The 21,220-nt window shown below is 41.0% G+C and overlaps 2 protein-coding genes across 2 annotated transcripts in view; one reads left to right on the forward strand and one right to left on the reverse strand.

Annotated features, from left to right (window-relative positions):
- Positions 1-9,951, reverse strand: part of RAD51C (RAD51 paralog C) — a 128,864-nt gene extending 118,913 nt beyond the window's left edge. Inside the window, exon 1 of the mRNA XM_063456952.1 lies at positions 9,595-9,951. Coding sequence (XP_063313022.1) covers positions 9,595-9,709 — 115 coding nt within the window. The 5' untranslated portion in view covers positions 9,710-9,951. The remainder of the gene's footprint in view (positions 1-9,594) is intronic.
- Positions 9,952-12,441: 2,490 nt separating this feature from the next.
- Positions 12,442-21,220, forward strand: part of TEX14 (testis expressed 14, intercellular bridge forming factor) — a 318,249-nt gene continuing 309,470 nt past the window's right edge. Inside the window, exons 1-2 of the mRNA XM_063425432.1 lie at positions 12,442-12,503; positions 15,949-16,063. Coding sequence (XP_063281502.1) covers positions 12,491-12,503; positions 15,949-16,063 — 128 coding nt within the window. The 5' untranslated portion in view covers positions 12,442-12,490. The remainder of the gene's footprint in view (positions 12,504-15,948; positions 16,064-21,220) is intronic.

The raw sequence follows: 21,220 nt of genomic DNA on the forward strand, positions 1-21,220 counted from the left end.
AGGTTACTATCTATAAGACAAATTAAACCATGACAGGCTTTCTATCCAATAAACAGGATTTTAACACATGGTGTAAGGACGCTGAAAATGTATTTTCAAATGAGAAATTAGGAAATGAACAGTCCTCTCCATATATTTACCAATCATTCAATACAATTACCAAATCCTACAAACAGCAAATTAGGACCTGCTGGGAAATATCGTCCCTAGAAAATTACATAAAAAAGGAGATGATTCCCAGAGGTCTAAGAGTACGGAATGTCCCTACGGCATATACTGACAATGCTGAATTTATGAAAGAGTGGGAACTATCAGCGGGTATATGTTCAAGGAGGTTCATGGAAATTATCTGCACTTTTGAAAGAGCTAAACTAGACACCACCAATGTGAAATTAGAGGAGGAGATTGAGAAGCTTAATCAGTTCAAGGGTGAATCTAGTTTCCTGAGCCTGGAGAATAAACTGAAGTTTAACCTAGACAGGTACCAGGAATCTATTAAATTTAGGAAGCACCAAAAGTTTATAAGAGACTCCCGCGATTATCAGACAGGCAATATTTATAATTTCCCAAATCGCCGGCTGCGACGAAACTCTGAGAATTACATAACCTCAGAGTATGACTCATCAGATACCGATTCCAGCAATTTACCCTCAGAATCCCAAATCCCTACAGCCCCTAGCACTAGCAACCCCCGTGGGATCCTCAAAAAGGGAGTGGATTTTTTAGATATGAGCCACCAGGAGGATTACCCAAATTACCAAACACGGTACCAATCAAGGAACCGAGGGGGGAAAACAGGGAGGAGGGGGAAGGAGGGAGAACAAGACAATATTAACTGCTCAACCAGCCTGTCAGCTCAGGGACACCCCGAAGTTACAGGTCATTAATCTATCCTCCTTTCAGCTTAATGATTCTCACCATAAGATTTTGGAAAAGGGGCTATCCTTTGTCCCTACCCCTAATTTTGATCGATTCATATGGACAAAGGATCTTCACCTTTTCGTGAGAAAACTAGCACTCCATAAATTTCATGAACTAAATAAGGAGAAGAGAGCAAGGTCCCTGGGTTTGACTAGCAGTGACATAGACTGTCTCAATAACTTGGTATCTCTACTTGACGAAAATGAAACTGGACCTTCTTTTAAACACACAAATCTCAAATCTAAGAGTCGCTTTACTCCAAATTTCTCAGCTTTCAGAAACATCGATTTGTTCCTGGAGGCTGTAAAAAATGAGATTGAGTGCATTGAAACTAAAAATCTTAGTCTATACCCTAATGAGAACCTATCTCATCAAGAACAAAAAGCTTTGAAAGAACTAAAAGACAATGATTCCATTATTATTAAACAAGCTGACAAGGGGGGAAATGTAGTTATAATGGATACATCTAAATATGAGAAAATGGTCCAGGATGTTCTAGGCAATAGAGATACATACACGGTATTACAGTCGGATCCCACCAATACTTTCCTCGGAGGGTATAAGGAGATTTTGGACGAGGGCCGCAGTAGAGGGTTGCTATCCAATGATGAGTACACTTTTATCCTTAACCCTACCCCTAGGATAGCAACCTTCTACTGCCTGCCGAAGGTCCACAAAAGTCTGGAGGACCCACCAGGCCGCCCCATAGTATCTGGGATCGATAATCTGACCCAAAATTGGAGCCTATATATTGATCAGATCCTCAGACCATTTGTGGAACACCTCCCCTCGTACATCAAAGACACAAAACAAGCACTACATCTCCTATCGAACCTCCACATTCCGCCCACGTCCAATCTGTGTAGCCTGGACGTTGAGGCTTTGTATTCCTCTATTCCGCACCAAAGAGGAATTGAACATATCCAGTTCTTCCTCACAAAGAGGGGGAGTGAATATCAGGCACATACTGAATTCACTCTTAATTTATTGAGGTTCATTTTGTCGCATAATTTTTTCTTGTTCCACAAAAAGTTCTACCACCAGGTGAGAGGAACGGCAATGGGCACGGCGTGTGCGCCATCATATGCCAACCTCCACCTCGGGTGGTGGGAGGAACAAATAAAAGTCTCTGATTTACTTGCACCATTTATGTCTAGGATTATAGCCTGGTACAGGTATATCGACGACATTTTACTGGTCTGGCAAGGTGATGGTGTTGAATTTGACCATTTTGTCTCTCTTCTTAATAAAAATGAGGACAACCTCAGATTTACCGCTGAATTCGGCGGGTCCTCTTTAAATTTCCTGGACCTAACAATTTCAATTTGTGAGGATGGTTCCCTCAAGACCACTTTATTTAGGAAACCATCAGCATCCAACTCCCTCCTTAAATGGGAGAGCCATCATCCGAGAGCCCTTAAACAAGGGATCCCGACCGGACAATATCTCAGACTCCGACGGAATTGTTCGGACTTAGAAGACTTTCAAATTAAAGCTAAAGCCCTGAGAGTACAATTTAAAGAGAAGGGGTACCCAAACAAATGCTTGAAAAAGGCCTATAAAAGGGCCCTTCTCGCTAACAGGGAGGACCTCCTATCAGAACCATCCACCTCTAAAACCACTCCGAATAAAGTCATTCGAATGATTGGCACATTTGATACCGGCTGGAACACAGTAAAAGGGTCTCTCCAAAAATTCTGGCCCATTTTACTCAAAGATACCCATCTAAAATCAGTACTGACGCCGCAGGCCACAATTACTGCTCGAAGGGGGAAAAACCTACGTGACATTCTGGTTCCCAGTCACTATGTGGCCAAACAGAACCCTCAGACCACCTGGCTGAGTGGTTCGATTCCAGTTGGTACCTACAAATGTGGCAGATGTGTAGCCTGTAGACTTATTCTAAGAGACTCCAAGAGGGTCCAGGACAGCGAAGGTAAACAGTCTTTCCAAATTAAACATTTTTTTAATTGCAATTCCATGGGAGTAGTCTATCTCCTCATTTGCAGCTGTAAATTAATGTATGTTGGTAAGACCTTCCGCCCTTTTAAGGAACGCATGAAAGAACATGCGAGATGTACAAAAAATAGTATGGAGACACCAATCTCCAGACATCTCAAAGACAAACATGGGGGTTCATCCAGAGACATACGTTTCTGCGGGCTAGAACTAGTGAAGCGAGAACAGAGACGGGGGGACTTCGATAAAATCCTGCGCCAGAAGGAATGCAGGTGGATTTTCAAACTCAAGACCCTAAACCCCAAGGGGCTCAATGAGGGTTTTTCTTTTTCTCCATTTATCTGAACAAGATAGCCCCCCTACTCTGACTACACTAAGGCCATAACTAACTTTGTGCACTAATAGCCTATTGGAGTGGCTATTTAATTCCTAGTCAAATCCAGTATTTGAAACTGTCATGCTCATGTTTATTCTCATTTATTATTATAATTTATTATTTTTCATTTTTCTCCATTTACGTCCTTATCTGATACACTCCGCTGGTTAGAAGACCCGTCAAACTAATGTATCTTTAGTGTCTTATTATAATTTTTGTATATATCACATTTTGGTTTTTGTGTGTGTGGGGGGGGGGGGGGGGGAGGATTTTTCCTCTCTCACTATAACTAGTGGGACTACGTCTGACCGGGATTTTTTTGGTTCTCTCTTCCCACATTTATGGCAATATAATATTCAAGTTCCAGCTTATTCCCTATTGGCTCTCCTTTGATCATTATTATTACCTTTTGTCAGAAGTACAAATAATAGTAAATATGGAAATAATAATACCTATCCGTTTATTTATGGGTCCGGAATATTTACCCCATGCTCATTGATAATAAGAAAAAATCTTTTTTGCACGATACATACGTGCATTTTTCTGAATATCTATAAAAACCTTTGGTTCTCCCAGTTTACTAAATACCGCTCATACTATATATTGTATACCTATCAGGGTACATAACCTTAATATACCACTAGACAGGCGATGGCAGTATGTATTATATCAAGTTATCTTACCCTTACCTCAGAAGACTAAATCCATTAAGGAGTTAACCAATACATTCTCTGAGGATAGGCTCGATTAGCACTGTTTAGGAGATCTCCACTGATCTTCCCCTGCGTATATCTATGGTCCGATTTATCTTGGATTAACATCTGCACACCGATATTTATCTAATGGCCCTATATATGAACTTACTATACTTCCGGGATCGGTTTTAATAGTTATCAAACAAGTTAATCAATGTGTGTTTGTATAGTGTATTGGGATCCACTGGCATATCCTTCTACATTTTCGGACCCAAACGGATTTTTTATCTCTCCTCCCTCGCCCCTCCCCTTTTTTCTTTCGGAGTGGCTGATACCTAATGGGAGGAGGGTACCAGTACAACAGGGAATATCCTTGAAACGCCCCATACACACTGATTGGCGGTTTTTCCGCCAATGGGAGGGCACTTGTTAGGGAACCAACGTGGGACGTTTTGGGAACGCCCCCTACACAGTGATTGGCGGCTCTCCGCCAATGGGAGGACACCTTCTCCTTCAAAACCGGCACCTAGTACGTCCACCTCTCAGCTCTTGACAAAGGCGTGTTGAAACGCCGAAACGCGCGTTGAGCGTTCATTTTGAGCTGATGCCCTTTCCTATATTTCTTACTCTAAACATGGAATGATTTGAGCCAATGCTAATTCCTAAGATTGAGTTTAATTACCTAATTTATATCTCCTATCTGGGTGGGTTAATACTCTGAATATTTGATATTTTTTATGTGGTTTATCTACTAAGGGGTGGGAGAGACTTTGATATAATTTTGCATGTTGTACTGATTGGGGAGTTAGGGACATCTTGAGGCTGCCTTGAAGTAGCAGTTAGTTCTGACACTCACAGATGTGAGTTAGACAGCTAGCCCAGGGCAAGTTTAAAACGTCTGTGTGTTTTGTGGGAGAGGTGTGGATACTAGCGGCGCTGTGCAGCAGCAAGTCTGTGTCTCCTGTGTTTGGAGCATTTCCCTCACCTCTGTGCATCCCACTTTTCATACACCTATTGTTTGGCAGTAACCACAGCCCCCCTTTTCCACTCCCCATGACAAGCTAATGTACCTGCATGTATATAGTGCTATATACACAATTTCTGTGTCAATACCTCCAATACAGGGGTTTATAGTACCTATATGAATATTTTTTCTCCCCTGCCCCTCCTCGTTTTTCTGTTTGATTCAGGTACCTATACTTTGGAGCTTTTTGACTCCTCATCAGAATTAACTCTAGGATACCATATTTGCCCACCTTCTAGGTCCTATTGTGTATTGGCACTTTTTGTAGCCAATTTTTTAACTTTAACTGTATTTGTCTTTTCAATAAAGGTTTAATCCCTCTCCCCTCCCCCTACCCTTTATATGTGATCTTCACATTCTGAGGTATATATTTGGAAACGAATTTGGTCCACACCCATGGTATGGGAGTGTTCCCCACATTCAGTTTTCACTTTTTTTTTCTCTCTTTTTGGCAGGATAAATACTGTCAAGATGATGGTAATACCGAAATTGCTATATGTTTTTCGAATGTTGCCACTACCTCTCTCAACCTCGCTGAGTACTCAGATTCAGAGATTATCGGCTTTTGTGTAGGAAAACAAAAAACCCTGCATACCCCTTTCCCTGCTGCAAACCCCGGTTGACTCAGGAGGATTGGGCTTCCCTAATGTTCTACAGTGCCCTAAAGCAGCGATCATAGAAACAGCTATTAAATTACATGCTCCAAAAAAGACGTTACAGTGGGTTGACATGGAGAATGAATACTGTACAGGAAGCTCGGTTATAAACTATATGTGGACACCTAAACACCTACGAGACAAATCCTACACACTATTACTCCTTACTAGGGCCACCATACAGGTTTGGGGTTAGTTGCACCGACCGCAAGCGACCAATACATTCCTAAAATGGGCACCCTTAGAGGCGCTACATTCTATATCACCATGGCTATCTCTAGCAAAATGGACATAACTAGGAATTACCCATATTAATGATCTATGTTCACGGGGGGAAATCATACCCTTCTCAGAATTACGAGCCACATACAGTTTACCATCATTTCATCTTCCCATATGTTCAATTAAAGAGCATAATCAAAGACTGGGCAATACATACTAGGGATCGACCGATATTGATTTTTTAGAGCCGATACCGATAATCTGTGAACTTTCAGGCCGATAGCCGATAACTTGCCGATATTCTGTACATTTACCATTTTGAAAAAATAAACTATTTCTAACGGTCAATGCACGAAATATACATGCCACATGTAGTGGATGAAGTGTATTTAGACAGGGGAGCTGTGTGTGTAGTGGATGCAGTGTGTATATATAGTGGATGCAGAGTGTATAGTGAATGCAGTGAGTGTTTGTGTAGTGTGTATATATAGTGAATGCAGTGTTTGTGTAGTGTGTATATATAGTGAATGCAGTGTGTGTGTAGTGAATGCAGAGTGTGTGTGTGTGTGTGTGTGTAGTGTGTGTATAGTGAATGCAGTGTGTGTGTATGTAATGCAGTGTGTGTGTGTGTGTGTATGTAATGCAGTGTGTGTATGTAATGCAGTGTGTGTGTGTGTGTAATGCAGTGTGTATGTAATGCAGTGTGTGTATGTAATGCAGTGTGTGTGTGTGTGTATGTAATGCAGTGTGTGTGTGTGTGTGTAATGCAGTGTGTGTGTGTGTATGTAATGCAGTGTGTGTGTGCGTATGTAATGTAGTGTGTGTGTGCGTATGTAATGTAGTGTGTGTGTGTGTGTTTGTGTAAAATGGGGGGGGGGATTTTTTATGTTAATTATTTTTTATTTTTTTTTTATATTTAAATTGTGTTTTTCTTTTCTTTTGGTCCTCCCTCCCTGCTTCTTACCAGGGAGGGGAGATATAGTATTCCCTGGTGGTCCGGTGGTTTGTTAAGTACTGTGGAGGGGCCGGCAGCAAGCGCTGACTTACCTTGCCAGCAGCTCCTGCAGCTCCCCAGTGTAAATCTCGCGGCCGCGCGGAGCGTTGCCATGGTAACCCGTGGCAACGCTCTTCGGCCACGGGTCTTGCGAGATTTAGACATGGAGCTGCTGGCAAGGTAAGTCAGCGCTTGCTGCCGGCCCCTCCAGGACCGTCGGGCTTTTAATGAGCCTGGCGGTCCTATGAGGTATTATCGGCAATATCGGTAGCTACATTGGCCAATACCGATATTGCCGAAAATACCCAATATCGGGCGATAATATCGGTAAAACCGATAATCGGTCGATCCCTAATACATACCCCACAACATGCGAATACCCCCAGCAAAGAGTTGTTGATGCTGTATGACAGATGTCGCAAGGCCCCAGTCAAAGCTCGCTCCCTATCCCTCAGTTATGCAGCCCTAAGGCATAACACCACAACCCCAGACTTCTCTTTTATGGCACAGTGGAATAGGGAACAAACAACACACTTTACAAAAGATCAGCAGTTGCGATCAATCTTAGCGCTAAAGGGCATAACATCCTGCTACTCACATGTTGAAGCACACAAAAAATTTGTTTACAGATGGTACCTCACACCAGATAAACTAAACAAAATTTACCCACTATCCTCAGCACAATGTTGGAGGTGTGAACAGCACAGAGGTACAATGAGTCACATATGGTGGCACTGTCCGAATATACAACCGTTGTGGACAGAAGTCCAGAAAATATGTAACTCCCTGGTGGTCCTCCGAGGAAAGATCACACCTGATATAGGTCTGTTTCTACTATTACCTACAAACACCCCTTTCCCAGATAGACAGCTAATGATAATATATACTCGAGTATAAGCCGACCCGAATATAAGCTGAGGCCCCTAATTTTACCCAAAAAAACTGGGAAAACTTATTGACTCGAGTATAAGACTAGGGTGGGAAATAGGGTGGGCAGCAGCTACTGGTAAATTTCTAAATAAAATTAGATCCTAAAAAAATTACATTAATTGAATATTTACAGTGTGTGTATATAATGAATGCAGTGTGTGTATGAGTGCAGTGTGTGTGTATGAGTGCAGTGTGTGTGATGCAGAGCATTGGTGGGCGGTGAGCATTTTTTTATTATTATTTAATTATTATTCTTTTAATATTATTTTTTTCTTATATTATTATTTTATTATATTTTTTTTTTTCGTCCCCCCTCCCTGCTTGTTAGCTGGCCAGGGAGGGGGGCTCTCACTCTCTGGTCGTCCAGTGGATGGGCTGTAGGAGGGGGGCTCGCAGAGAGCTCTTACTTACCTTCACAGCAGCTCCTGTCAGCTCCCTTCGTTCTCCTCTGGTCCGTGCAGCTCCTTCTGCAAGTCTCGCGGCCCGCGGAGCGTTGCCATGGTAACCCGTGGCAACGCTCTGACCCCGCGGCTCTCGCGAGACTTGCAGAGGGAGCTGACCTGGGAGCTGCACGGACCGGAGGAGAGAGAAGGGAGCTGCAGGAAAGGTAAGTTACAGCTTCCTTCCAGCCCCCAGTCCTTGTCTGTATTATGGCAATGTAAATTGCCATAATACAGACAATTGACTCGAGTATAAGACGAGTGGGGGTTTTTCAGCACAAAAAATGTGCTGAAAAACTCGTCTTATACTCGAGTATATACGGTAACCTGCTAACATAGCATTGGAAACAAAAAGTATGTCCACCGTCACAACTATTGTATAGTAAAATATGACAATACCTTAGGTACAAAAAATTGTCTACGGCAACGCCTAAACATAGGAATGCCACACACAATAATTGGCAAAAATTGAAAAATTTCGATGCACCGTCAGCGCCATAGCCTGAGACTCACAACCCACACAGGTATTAGACAGCCAGGTATAATGGGAGGACAGCCTAGAAGACCTCACGATAACAGAAGGCAGCGCTGGTACACATATATATATAGCAGCAACACTGGCCAAAGAAAGACCGCCTTCGAACCTAGGGTCGAATCGACCAACCTCGGGTAGATGAACAGCTTGCAGTCAATCATGCAGATACGCTTTTCAGACAGGAGTCACACCTGCAATTAGACCGTAGGGGCACAGTAGGCCTGGATGGTACCGCTCAAGATTTCACTCATATCACATACACCTGTAAAACTATGCTATTGGGTATTGTATATGAATGGAATGTCACTAAATGTAAAATCAGAACATGCCGGTTCTGGAATAAGCTGATACTGTGATTGGACATGTGTTTTTTTTTACCTTTTACCCCCTACCCTTCTTCCTTTCTGTATCCCATTTGTTATGCAAAATTCAATAAAATTACAAATTGAAAAGAAAAAAAAAACCAATGGTCACATCAGTTTAGTTTGGCTGTAGACGAGGCAGGTGTGTAAGAATAAACAGATTACACTGTATAAAGCTTTACTTGTTGCATTAAACTTTGTGATTACATTTTTTTTTTCCAGGGCACATTTTGCCCAGTAGTACAGTATGTAATATTTGGTATGAAGCAGGGACTGCCTAACTTATTAAGTAGTTTCTCCCACTACTCCACACACTCAAGTGTAAATGATAAAGCTTTCAAATGTTTGTTCACAATAGCCAACGTGTCAAACTTCTCCTAGTCAGCTCTGTGTTCAGGCCAGGTTATTGAGATTCACTATAAATCCCCAGCAGATCACACTGACACAGTGTCCCATACAGCCAACCAGGGGCTCTGTTACCTCTGCTCAGCTCGCTCGCTTTAATATCTAGGTCCTCTACAGTACGGAAGCCGGCGGCGATCAGTTTGCTTCTCAGGGCCGGGGCCAGTGGGAAGCTGCCCACATCCCTCTGCATGCTGCTCCACGCTCAGCACAGGGTGCAGTGCCCATTCATTTACACTGTAACCAGCACGAGGATCGCTCGGCTGCCCGCTACACACACACACACGCCCTGGACTCACATAGAGTGCTAAACCAAGAGACACAAACACGCTTCATTGTGTCGCCGCCTGTGAAGGGGAAGGCAGGAAAGCGAGCGCACTCGGTACACTACGCTCTCCCAGATTAGAGATAAAGCGGTGCTCCTAGGTTGTGCATAGAGCTAATAATGTATTCCTCTGGTTTGCCATTACTGATGATAACCAATAATAAATGAACACACAACCCAACTACATGACAGTGCGTACAATAAGGGGGGAAACAACAACCAATAACCACCACAGGGTGTCGCTGTGAACATAAGCCCAGACTGCAGACACACAGCCTCCTGGGCAGGGGTTGGGCGCCTGGTAACGTCATGCACAGCCCGTGGAGGGGAGGAGTCACGTGACTGATTTGGCGGGATCCGTGAGGGCAGCAGGGGAAGGAGTGAGAAGATCCCGGGGACCTGTGTGTACGTCTGTCTGTCTGTCTCGGTCTGTTTGTGTGTAGGTCTGTCAGTGTGTCTGAAGGTCTGTCTGTCTGTGTGTCTCAGATAGCCATATAGGTGATGGAAGCACACTCATCCCTTCGTCCTGGAATCCTGGGTGCTATGCTGGACAAGTCCCAGTACCAAAGAGGACCAAATGTAGAATTTTAATATAGAAAATAATCCAGGAGGTCTGTCTGTCTTTGTGTCTCAGTCTGTCTGTGTGCAGGTCTGTGTGTCTCAGTCTGTCTGTGTGTAGGTCTGTCTGTGTGTAAGTCTGTCTATCTGTGTATCAGTCTCTCTGTGTGTAGGTTGCTGCATCAGACACTGAGTAAACGAAGTATGAGTCCTAGAGCTCCATGTAATGTGAATAAACATTTCTAGGTGTATTTTTTTTTTTTTCTTCATCTCACTGCGGTTATAGGAGAGCTGACCTGTGACATGTAATGCTCAACAAACCGTGAGATTATATCCATATTTAATTCCCTCGTGTTTGTAAGTGTTTATTCAATGCTAGTTAATGGGGAAGAGGTTGAGAATACTGGTAAAACCAATAAAAATCACCCTGGGATGGATACTATGTGTAATATGGAGGACATCTCCATTGTCTTCTTATACTGTGTACAATGAGAGAGTCATACACATTGCTGCCTTATTAATACATATTGACTCCATTTAGAGGCCTCGTTGATTTTTGTTTCATTCAATCACCCCTATATTCTTCCAGACTTATTTAACAGAGAGATACATATTTTAAATGTTTTTGTATTTGGTTTTATAAATGGATCTCTGATAGTTTCACTAGACTTGTTTAACTTGTTGCCACATCACACAATACCCTTTTTGAATTCAGCGTTGCCTTTCATATACATTCAATAAAACAAACAACATCCCATTGAAGGTGGGATAATGGGGACTCTTGAAGACCAGGGTCTTCAGTGCGGTAAAGTGATTATCAACTACTATCCCTATTATATTAGTGAGGGGATAGGGAGGGCTATTATGTAAGTACCATTAGTAAATAAGGGATTACATCCACACAGGATATGTGGCAAGAGTGGGTGGGCAGTTTCCTCTGTGGGTCACTTGTGTTACGTGGATCATATTAGTGTTCTCCACTCAGGGCTGGTGCAAGAATTTATAACATCCTAGGCCAAAAACAAAACAGTTTGCTATCCCCTCTGCCATGTTTATTTAATATCTATCTTCCATCTCTTTTTTTTCAGTCTTTTCTTTTTTTTTCTGTCTTCTTCCCCCATTTTCCAGTCTCCATCAGTCTTTTCCAAAGTTGCACAACTTGGCAGTAGATAGAGGCTAAAATGAAAATAGGCTAAACCTTTTGGGCCCCCGAAAGACTTTTAGCTCCTCATTTTCCAAGTAAAGGTATAAAATTGCTTATAAAAATACAGATACACACACTGACAGACATACAGATACACACACTGACAGACATACAGATATACAAACATACATATTGACAGACGTACAGATACACAAACATACAGATTCACAGACACATACATTGACAGACATACAGATACACATGGACAAACATACAGATACACAGACACACAGACAGATATACACACACACTGACAGACATACAGATACACACCACACACGGACAGACATACAGATACCCACATACAGACACACACACAGACAAAGATAGAGAAACGTACACGTGTAGGTCAAAATTACCTTACTGGCCAATTGTGATACAGAATAGCCCCTATGAGACAGTGTTTATGGTAAAAGTTCATAGCACCAGCCCTGTCTCCCTTTTTAATTGTGAACCTACCAACACCAGGAGATATGAAAGGTGGACATGAGAGGACACAGAAGCATAGGTCTGCCTCTGCCATCTCATCATTTAAGCCCAGGCTGTCGAGCACAATGCATATCTGTTAATAGATAAGTAAATTTTTTTGCATTGATGCGGGATCTGGCGCACAAATACTCCAGGCACCTTAAACACTTCAATCTCTGTTTGGATATCATGCTTACAGTGTTCCTTTAAGTGGGTACCTAAACTGTGACTCTATGTCACGCTCATTCTCTACCTGATAATTTATATTCTTTCATTTACTCATTTAGATGTAGACAATGTCTCGCTCCTTCAATCTAATGCAGCCATGTCCTGTACAACTTGGTTCTATTAAACACGACTCTGATGAAAAGGAGTTCCATGAGTATGTGAGACATGGAAATTATCTGAAAATTAAAAAAATGCTTAAAAGAGGTAAGAACATGATTTGTGTATTGAATACTTAATGTTTCATTATTTGAAGCCCACAACTTAGTAAATATTTATGATATTTAAAGTTTGTATTTTATTTTCATGTCACTCTCTCTCTCTCTTGTATTAAATGCTAATGGTTATCATTATAACTATTAGTGCTATTTACATTTTTCAGATTACTAAAATTATATTGATGTTGATATTTGTATGCTATTAAAATTTTTAGTTGGGTGAGGAGTGTAAAACTGCAGCACATCCATATCTGAGGGACAGAATCACACCATAACCAAGGGCCAATATTCTTTAGGGACCCCCTGATCTGTCTGGAGAGTTCAAACAACTTCCCATCTGGCATACTGCTCTAATCTTTCTGTCCCCCTTGCCTTACTATGTAGCATGACTGTGCTGCAGAACCTCACCTTAATCTAAAGGGGGTGGGGTCATGACGCGCATCATATCCCAAGCAGCGCAACTGAATAACGGTACGTTGGTGTTGAAGGTTAGGCAGACCCTCTGCCATGAGTTTTGGCCTTTCAGCATTGTCGCGGAGCCTGCTCCGACCACCTAACAACTGATGCAGGACTCTGCAGGTTTCCCCCTAAAAAGAGCTACATCACTCTTTACCTCCTCTTCTCTATGCTTATGTATACTTCAGAGAGCAGAGCGCCCCTTTCTACACTCTACATATCCATGTCAAAATGGACCACATTCATACGCACAGGCCTTCTAGAACTCTTACATGGACATAGTTCTGGCTTCTACCCGGTACAACTGTCATCGCGTACCACTCCTGAATCTGGTCACCCAGCATAGCGGTAGTTGGAGGAAAGGTAGAGGAGGTGGAGGACTATCCAAACTCACCAGGAGGTAGAGGGAGCCACTTTACATAGAGCTGGTGGACCCCTCATTTCTGACCGGCACCAACCTGAAAACATCTTGGAACTCTGCGCTGGATCGGAGGTTTGCTGTATCCTGCTGAACTTTAACCAGGGTTCGACAAATCCCAGGTCGCCATGGTGCCTAGGAATTTTGCCTTGGCACCTGGGATATGTGAGCCTGTTACCTCCAAGACGGGCTGCCGGTCGGCTGGGGAATTGTGGAAGCGGGCAGCAAGCTGGGGTATTGCGGAGGCAGGCAAAAAGCTAGGGGATTGTGGAGTTGCTAGCTGCGCGTATTGTTGCTGGGCAGCAAGGAAGCTGTGATGTCCCTGATCTGCTCCCTCGTGCGCGGCTTAGTGAGGCCAGGGCCTTTACACAAGCTTCTGGAAAGGAGTCATTAGTGTATTGCATATCATGTTAGCACTGATGTTGCTAAAGTTTGGCCATTACTGCTGTTTTACCTACAATCAATAGGTAACTGTGAGTTACTTTAACAGTTCTACTTTAAAAGCCATACACAGTATGTTGCAAGATTGAATTATTTGCATATCACTTAATGCAACTCTTCAAGTTTTATAGTAATGCCCCATTCTTTGAATTGCTTTGAATCTTCGCATTCTCTGTAATTTTGGTCTACGGGATACTGCTCTCTCCTGGGGCTCTTCCTACCTCTCCCAGTGCTCTTTCAGTGTTTTTTTTCTCTGACTCTGCCTCTTCCCCCCAACCACTCTCTGTCGGCGTCCCCCAAAGTTCTGTCCTTGGCCCCCAACTGTTCTCTATCTACACTGCCTCCCTTGGTAAACTTATCAGTTCCTTTGGCTTCCGTTATCATTTCTATGCGGATGACACGCAAATCTACCTGTCCTCTCCTAAACTCTCCGCCCATCTTGAGTCGTGTCTCTGACTGCCTCTCTTCGATATCCAAATGGATGGCTGCTCACTTCCTTAAACTCAACCTGTCCAAAACAGAACTTGTGGTCTTTCCTCCCTCAAGTGTTACTACTCTCGTGTCTCCCTCCCTCTAAGTCAATGGTGCTACCATCACCTCTACCTCGCTGGCTCGCTGCCTTGGTGTTCTTTTTGACTCCAACCTCTCCTTCACCCCTCATGTCCAATCAATCGCCAAATCCTGTCGCTTCCATCTCAAAACATAGCGTGCATCCGCCCCTATTTAACCCCGGATGCGGCTAAGGTGCTGGTCCATGCTCTTGTTCTCTCTCGCCTGGACTATTGCAATACTCTTCTCAGTGGTCTTACATGTTCCCAGATTGCACCGTTGCAATCTATAATGAATGCTGCATCAAGGCTCATTTTCCTGTCCGCTCGCACCTCCCATGCCTCCCCGCTCTCTCAGTCCCTGCATTGGCTTCCAGTTAAATATAGGGCTCAATTTAAAATTCTGGTGCTTACAAGTCCCTACATAATGCTGCTCCAACCTACCTATCCTCCCTAATACACAAGTATGTCCCGTCAAGGCCCCTACGCTCTGCGAAGGACCTACCTATATCCTGTATCCGTACTCCCACCTCTAACTCCTTCAAGACGTTTCCATGGCTGCACCTCTTCTGTGGAACTCCCTCCCCTTCTCCGTAAGAATTTCACCCAGTCTCCACTCATTCAAAAAAATCATTGAAAACTCTCTTCTTCAAGAAAGCATATCAATTAAACTGTTATCAGGTTTTTATCCCCCACCCCCTATGACTCCTCTCCTGCAACTGTCAAAAATTACCTAGTAAGCCCTCAGTGAATACTTTTCTAACAACCTACTTCGTACCCCTACTTTTACCTTTTGTGTCACTATACCCCACTCCCTCTAGAATGTAAGCTCATTGAGTAGGGCCCTCCACCTCTCTGTTCCTGTACGTCCAGTTGTCTGGTTACAATTACATGTCTGTTAGTCCACCCATTGTACAGCGCTACATAATCTGATGGCGCTATATAAATAATAACATAATAATTAGCAGTTACACTGACCTCAACCTAAAATTTCATGTAATTAAAAAGATAAATGACTTTGAAGTATGCATTAGCAGAATACAATGCTATCGTGGGGTTTTGTATGATTTTATAAACCAGTCAACACCTTTTGCTGTGGCAGGTGATTTTGAAAATGTAGAAATTGAACAGCCAGTAAAAAAGAATAGGGCATGTATTTGTTGTCCACGAGACATGAGGCTGGAAATATGTTATTAATAATATATTGTGTGATGGTAGTCACTGGGAATGGAAGACATATGTGGGTTACCAGATTCTTTTTGTATTTTGGTCACCCTGTGCCCATTATTGGTGCAGGGTATGTTGAATGTATTGCTTGTCTGTGCCTCTCCCCCTCCCTCTTTTCCCTGTCCTATAGTGTCCCAGGGACACTGCCAGACCAGTTTAAACTGGCTGCTTTATCCCTGCTCAATCTCCCATCAGCCCATACATATTGTTTTATCTTTGTGTATTAATGATATATATATTTTTTTTCTTTTAAGAGAGGTTTGCTTCAAAATGTAACCATTGTTTTTAACCTAAAAATTTAAACCCAGTGCAAAATATTAAAATATAGTTTGTTTCTCACCTAGGCATCTTTGTTGATTCAGTGAATTCACTTGGACAAGCACCATTGTTTGTAGCGTCAATACTGGGAATTGAAAAGGTTGTTGAATTGCTGTTGAAGTTCGGCTCAGATCCTAACCTGTAAGTGTTTTTTTTTCCTATATGTGTGATCATAACTCCTGAAGCAAATGTTTCCTTACGTTTTGCAGGTACGATGAAATCAGATTATGACCAAAGAAAGCAGAATTTATTTATTTTTCAGGTACTACTGCTAAACAGGATAGAGAGTCTCATTGCATAGCTGCCTTCTTTCCACACTTCATATGCAGGGACTTATGGGTTGATACTACGCATGTAGGGACCAATGAATGTGTCCAAACCTTTCACCATATCTTTTTCATTTGGTTGTATGCTTATTGTATTTATGATGGACTTGGCACTCCTCAAGCCCCCCAGCCTACTTTTGAAATAATCAGAAGATTCTTAGTCATCTGGTTCCTCTCTCACAGTCATCTGAAAGTCTGACCCCCAATGTTGCTAAACTACAACCCTGATAATTTTCTGTCAATCTATTGTATTCAAAAAATTCTGAGAGTGTAGGCCATTAGCATATGGAGGGCCAAAATATGAGATCCATGCTCTATAAGCTACTGACTCAAACTACTGTCCCAGATACCTTAAGGCTTCAACATTTTAAGATCAATTGATGTTGTTCTTTTGCTCATATCTGCATATAATACTTTCCATCTTCACACATATAATTTGGAGGAAAAACAGTAGCAGCTTGACACACCACCATCACTAATGGGTCACCCCCTTGTCAGCTGGAGTCTTTTTTAGTGGCCCCAGAGATTTGGATAAAATTATGCAGCAATGAAACTCTGTGTGGTGCCTGCTTGTGGGAGACCCTGGAGCATCTCCCTTAGTGCTCCAATGCCAATGTAAAAACATTGAATTTTTGGTATGATAGGGATATATATCCGTCATACTGAAAACATCCATTAGATGTCAGCAACATACCACTTTCCATTGTATTGTGCTCAGGAGATTTTGCTGAATACAGTTAAAACAATCTTGTGACAGTTGCACACATGAGATTTAAAAAATAATCAGCAAATACACAATGTATATGTAAAAATAAAAAAATAAAAAAGGCGTACCACAAACTTTGAAAAAAAAAAAATGGTGAAATAATGGCTCCACCATGTCTTCATGGTGTCCACTTTTGCAAATGGCATTAATATGGAGTAATTTAAATGTGTGAACTACTAAAGTGCCCTGAAAGGCACCATGGCCCCATTAATTCACATTTTTTTTTTTAAACTGCACTGAGCAGGTTATAAATTCAGCCCTGTATATTATTGATAGCTTACCAGTATATCTCAAACAATATACAAACAAATAACAATATAAAAAGCAATAGTACTTAGCTTATAAAGATGCGTGACAGCCTCCCTAGGTCGCTACCCAAACAAGCGACCTATATCATACATAGTGTAAACCAAAAAAGAGGATTCGGGATATGGCTATATAAATCTACAGAAGAAACATAAAACAAAACATAGTGTGATATTGTTATAAAACACAATATTTCATGCGCAGCAATCTTTTGCACTCACAAGATGTAGACGATAAAAGCGCTCTTAGGGTGCCTCCCCTGATGTAATGGGGGGATAGCTGGTATTTCTCATCACCTCTGGATCCTTGTTTCACCAAAAGACATCCACAGGTCAGGGTTCAGTAATAAAAAAATTTATTCAAATGAAAAGTGTAGTCACCATTTCATCATAGGATATAAGTAACAAAAAGTTGTCCTACGCGTTTCGTTCTATAAGAACTTCCTCAGGGACCACAATTAAAAACAATAATAATGTATCAGTGTACAATACACAAATAAACATATCCTATACAAATCCCCCCTCCCTGTGTCCTTAAATAGGGCTAATCCCTGAAGTCCATTGGTGGATCCAGTGGGTGTATAAATCCTCCCTGTTCCTGGTTGGAGGAGTAATCTCCCCGTGGCAGCTGTTTTTCATTCATCAATTTTATAGTTCGCGCCCTTTTCGGCAAATGCCGGGAGTAATCATATTTTGCCGAAACCGGAAGTGACGTCGCGGTAACATCCGCGTTCCACATGCGTTCCACCGGTGACGTCTCCATGGCAACCAAACGCGATCAGATCATTCAGAGATCGCATGAAACTAGGGCAAATAGAAACCTCCATTCTGCTAGAGAAAAGATTGTTAGACATGCACAGTATATTCAACCATTATTCACATCGTTTTATATATAGAGTATCATCCTCCTCATCAATCCTATCACAAAAAATTATAATATTAATCCTTATATTTCACCCAGTGATCATAATGCCTCAATGTGTTATAAGCCTAAGACCTAATGTTATAAAGTGATCATATTCCTTATATAAATTATTATAAACTGTTTTTGTTTTGTTTTTTGTTTTTATATATAACTTTATACAATCTTAACCCCTTAACACCGCAGCCAAATGTACAAGTTGTGAACGAAACAAAACGTAAACAAAACCTGGCATTTGCGCTATATGTCTGTCCAACCGTAATTCACCTCTTTCATATTAAATGCACCCCCCCTTATTATATATCATTTTATTCAGGGGAAACAGGGCTTTCATTTAATATCAAATATTTAGCTATGAAACATAATTTAATATGAAAAAAATGGGAGAAAATAAGATTTTTTTTGATTTTTTTCGTTCTACATGACATTTTAACTGTCAATGTCATAATACTGTTTGCTTTTACTGCAATAAAATACACATATTTGTATTCAGCAAAGTCTCACGTGTAAAACAGTACCCCCTATGTACAGGTTTTATGGTGTTTTGGGAAGTTACAGGGTCAAATATAGCGTGTTACATTTGAAAGTGAAATTCGCCAGATTGGTTAAGTTGCCTTTGAGACTGTATAGTAGCTCAGGAAATAAATTTACACCCATAATGGCATGCCATTTGCAATAGTAGACGACCCAAGGTATTGCAAATAAGCGATGTCCAGTCTTTTTTAGTAGCCATTTGGTCACAAACACTGGCCAAAGTTAGCGTTCGTATTTGTTTGTGTGTGAAAAATGCAAAAAACGCCAATTTTGGCCAGTGTTTGTGACTAAGTGGCTACTAAAAAAGACTGGACATACCCCATTTGCAATACCTTTGGTTGTCTACTATTGCAAATGGTATGCCATCATAGGGGTAATTTTCATTCTTGGGCTACCATAGGGTCATAAAGGCAACGTAAGCAATCTGGCGAATTTTAATGTGAAAAAAATTAAACACAAGCCTTATATTTGACGCTGTAATTTTTGAAAACACCATAAAACCTGTACATGAGGGGTACTGTTGTACTCAGGAGACTTCGCTGAACACAAATATTTGTGTTTCAAAACAGTAAAAAGTATTGCAGCAATAATATCGTCCCTGTAAGTGCTGTTTGTGCGTGAAAAATGCAAAAAACGTCACTTTTACTGGCGATATCATGGTTGTAATACATTTTACTGTTTTGAAACACTAATATTTGTGTTCAGCGAAGTCTCCCGAGTAAAACAGTACCCCCCATGTACAGGTTTTATGGTGTCTTGGAAAGTTATAGGGTTAAATATAGTGCTAGCAAATTAAATTCCCTATACTTTCGGCATGGGTGGTCAGGCAGGTCCCGCTAATTGTAATTAATTAGGATACCTAATTATGTAAAATGATTACATAAATATATGTGTAGAATTAATATATGTATATATATACATATGTGTATATATACGTATATATATATATATTTTTTTTAAATATTTTTATTTATATATAGGTATATATATAGTGATATATACGTATATATTTATGTATATAGATATACATATTATTTCGTTCTACGTGTATTTTGATATAAATATATATATATTAATATCACAATACAGTTAGAACAAAATAAAACACATCTATATATTTTTTAATATTTTATTTTTAATTATTTTTTATTTTATTTTTTTACGTATTTACATATTTATTTTTTTATATTATTTATAAATATATATATAACAATAATTATATATATATTTAATCAGTATCAGTCTACGTGTAATTTGATATTAATATATATATATATAATTATATATATATTAATATTAAAATACACCTAGACGGTGTATGTGTGTGTATGTATATGTGTATATATATACTTAGATCATATATATATATATATATATATATGATCTAAGTATAAATTTTTTTTTTTACACTTTTAACATTATTTTTATTTGATTTTCAGCCAGCAGGGGGACCAACTGTCATTACAGTTGGTCCCCCTGCTGGCAATACAGAAGCCAGCTATACCGGCCATGTGATTGTGAGGTCCTCGCAAGGACCTCACTCTCACATGACCGGGAGGGACCGGAGGAGGAAGATGTGCCGCGGGGGGGCTCCCTGGGAGTCCCCCCAACCGCAATCGCCGGCGTGGGACCGCCGGCGACCGGGTAAGTTACTAAAAACCGGAGGGCGTACTATTACGCCCTGCGGCGTTTAGAGCCGCTTTTAAAAGGACGTAATAGTACGCCCTCCGGTCTTAAGGGGTTAATGAAAATGGACATCATAGTTAATCCATCACCATCATTAATTATTCTTCAGTGTATCACATCTTATTTGTGCTCCTCATATAAAACTTTTGAACAAGCCTATTTAACACCTTAAGGCAGTTCATTATTATGAATACAGAAAGGAATAGTGGGTTATAACTTAAGAAATAATGTGCATCAAATAACTACTTTTCATACAGACTCTATTTAGGAATCTCCCACATTTTAAATTATACCAGCCCTATAGATACTTAGAGCAAATCCATTATCCACATTAGAACAATTAATTGCTGTGCTTTTATTGTATTTTTGTGATTTAGGTCATACAAGACAATAAATCATAACATATAGAGTAAAAAATAGCTGCTTGATATTTAATATATATATAAATCCTCTCTCTAAATAGGGTGTAACGGATCACCTGGCACCCCGACTTGGTACCTCCGTTAATGGATGCTCCTAGTGCTTCCTGAGGACTCCAAGCACTCTGGCAGACACCATAATCACCGAATCCGAGAAACCTTTAAATTCTCCCAAGCGTATGAATGCTGTAGACCATTGAATAGGAACCATACGAATAGACTTGTACTCCTAGCAGTCAACTGGAACAGCATACAATAAATCCTTCCCCCAATAATGAGACGACACATCACTTTGAGGGTAAAACAGGAACTCTGGACTGGCTCATCCAGCCTGGCTTTT

The sequence above is a fragment of the Pelobates fuscus genome, chromosome 1 (genome assembly GCF_036172605.1).
Source record: "Pelobates fuscus isolate aPelFus1 chromosome 1, aPelFus1.pri, whole genome shotgun sequence".
Lineage (NCBI taxonomy): Eukaryota > Metazoa > Chordata > Amphibia > Anura > Pelobatidae > Pelobates > Pelobates fuscus.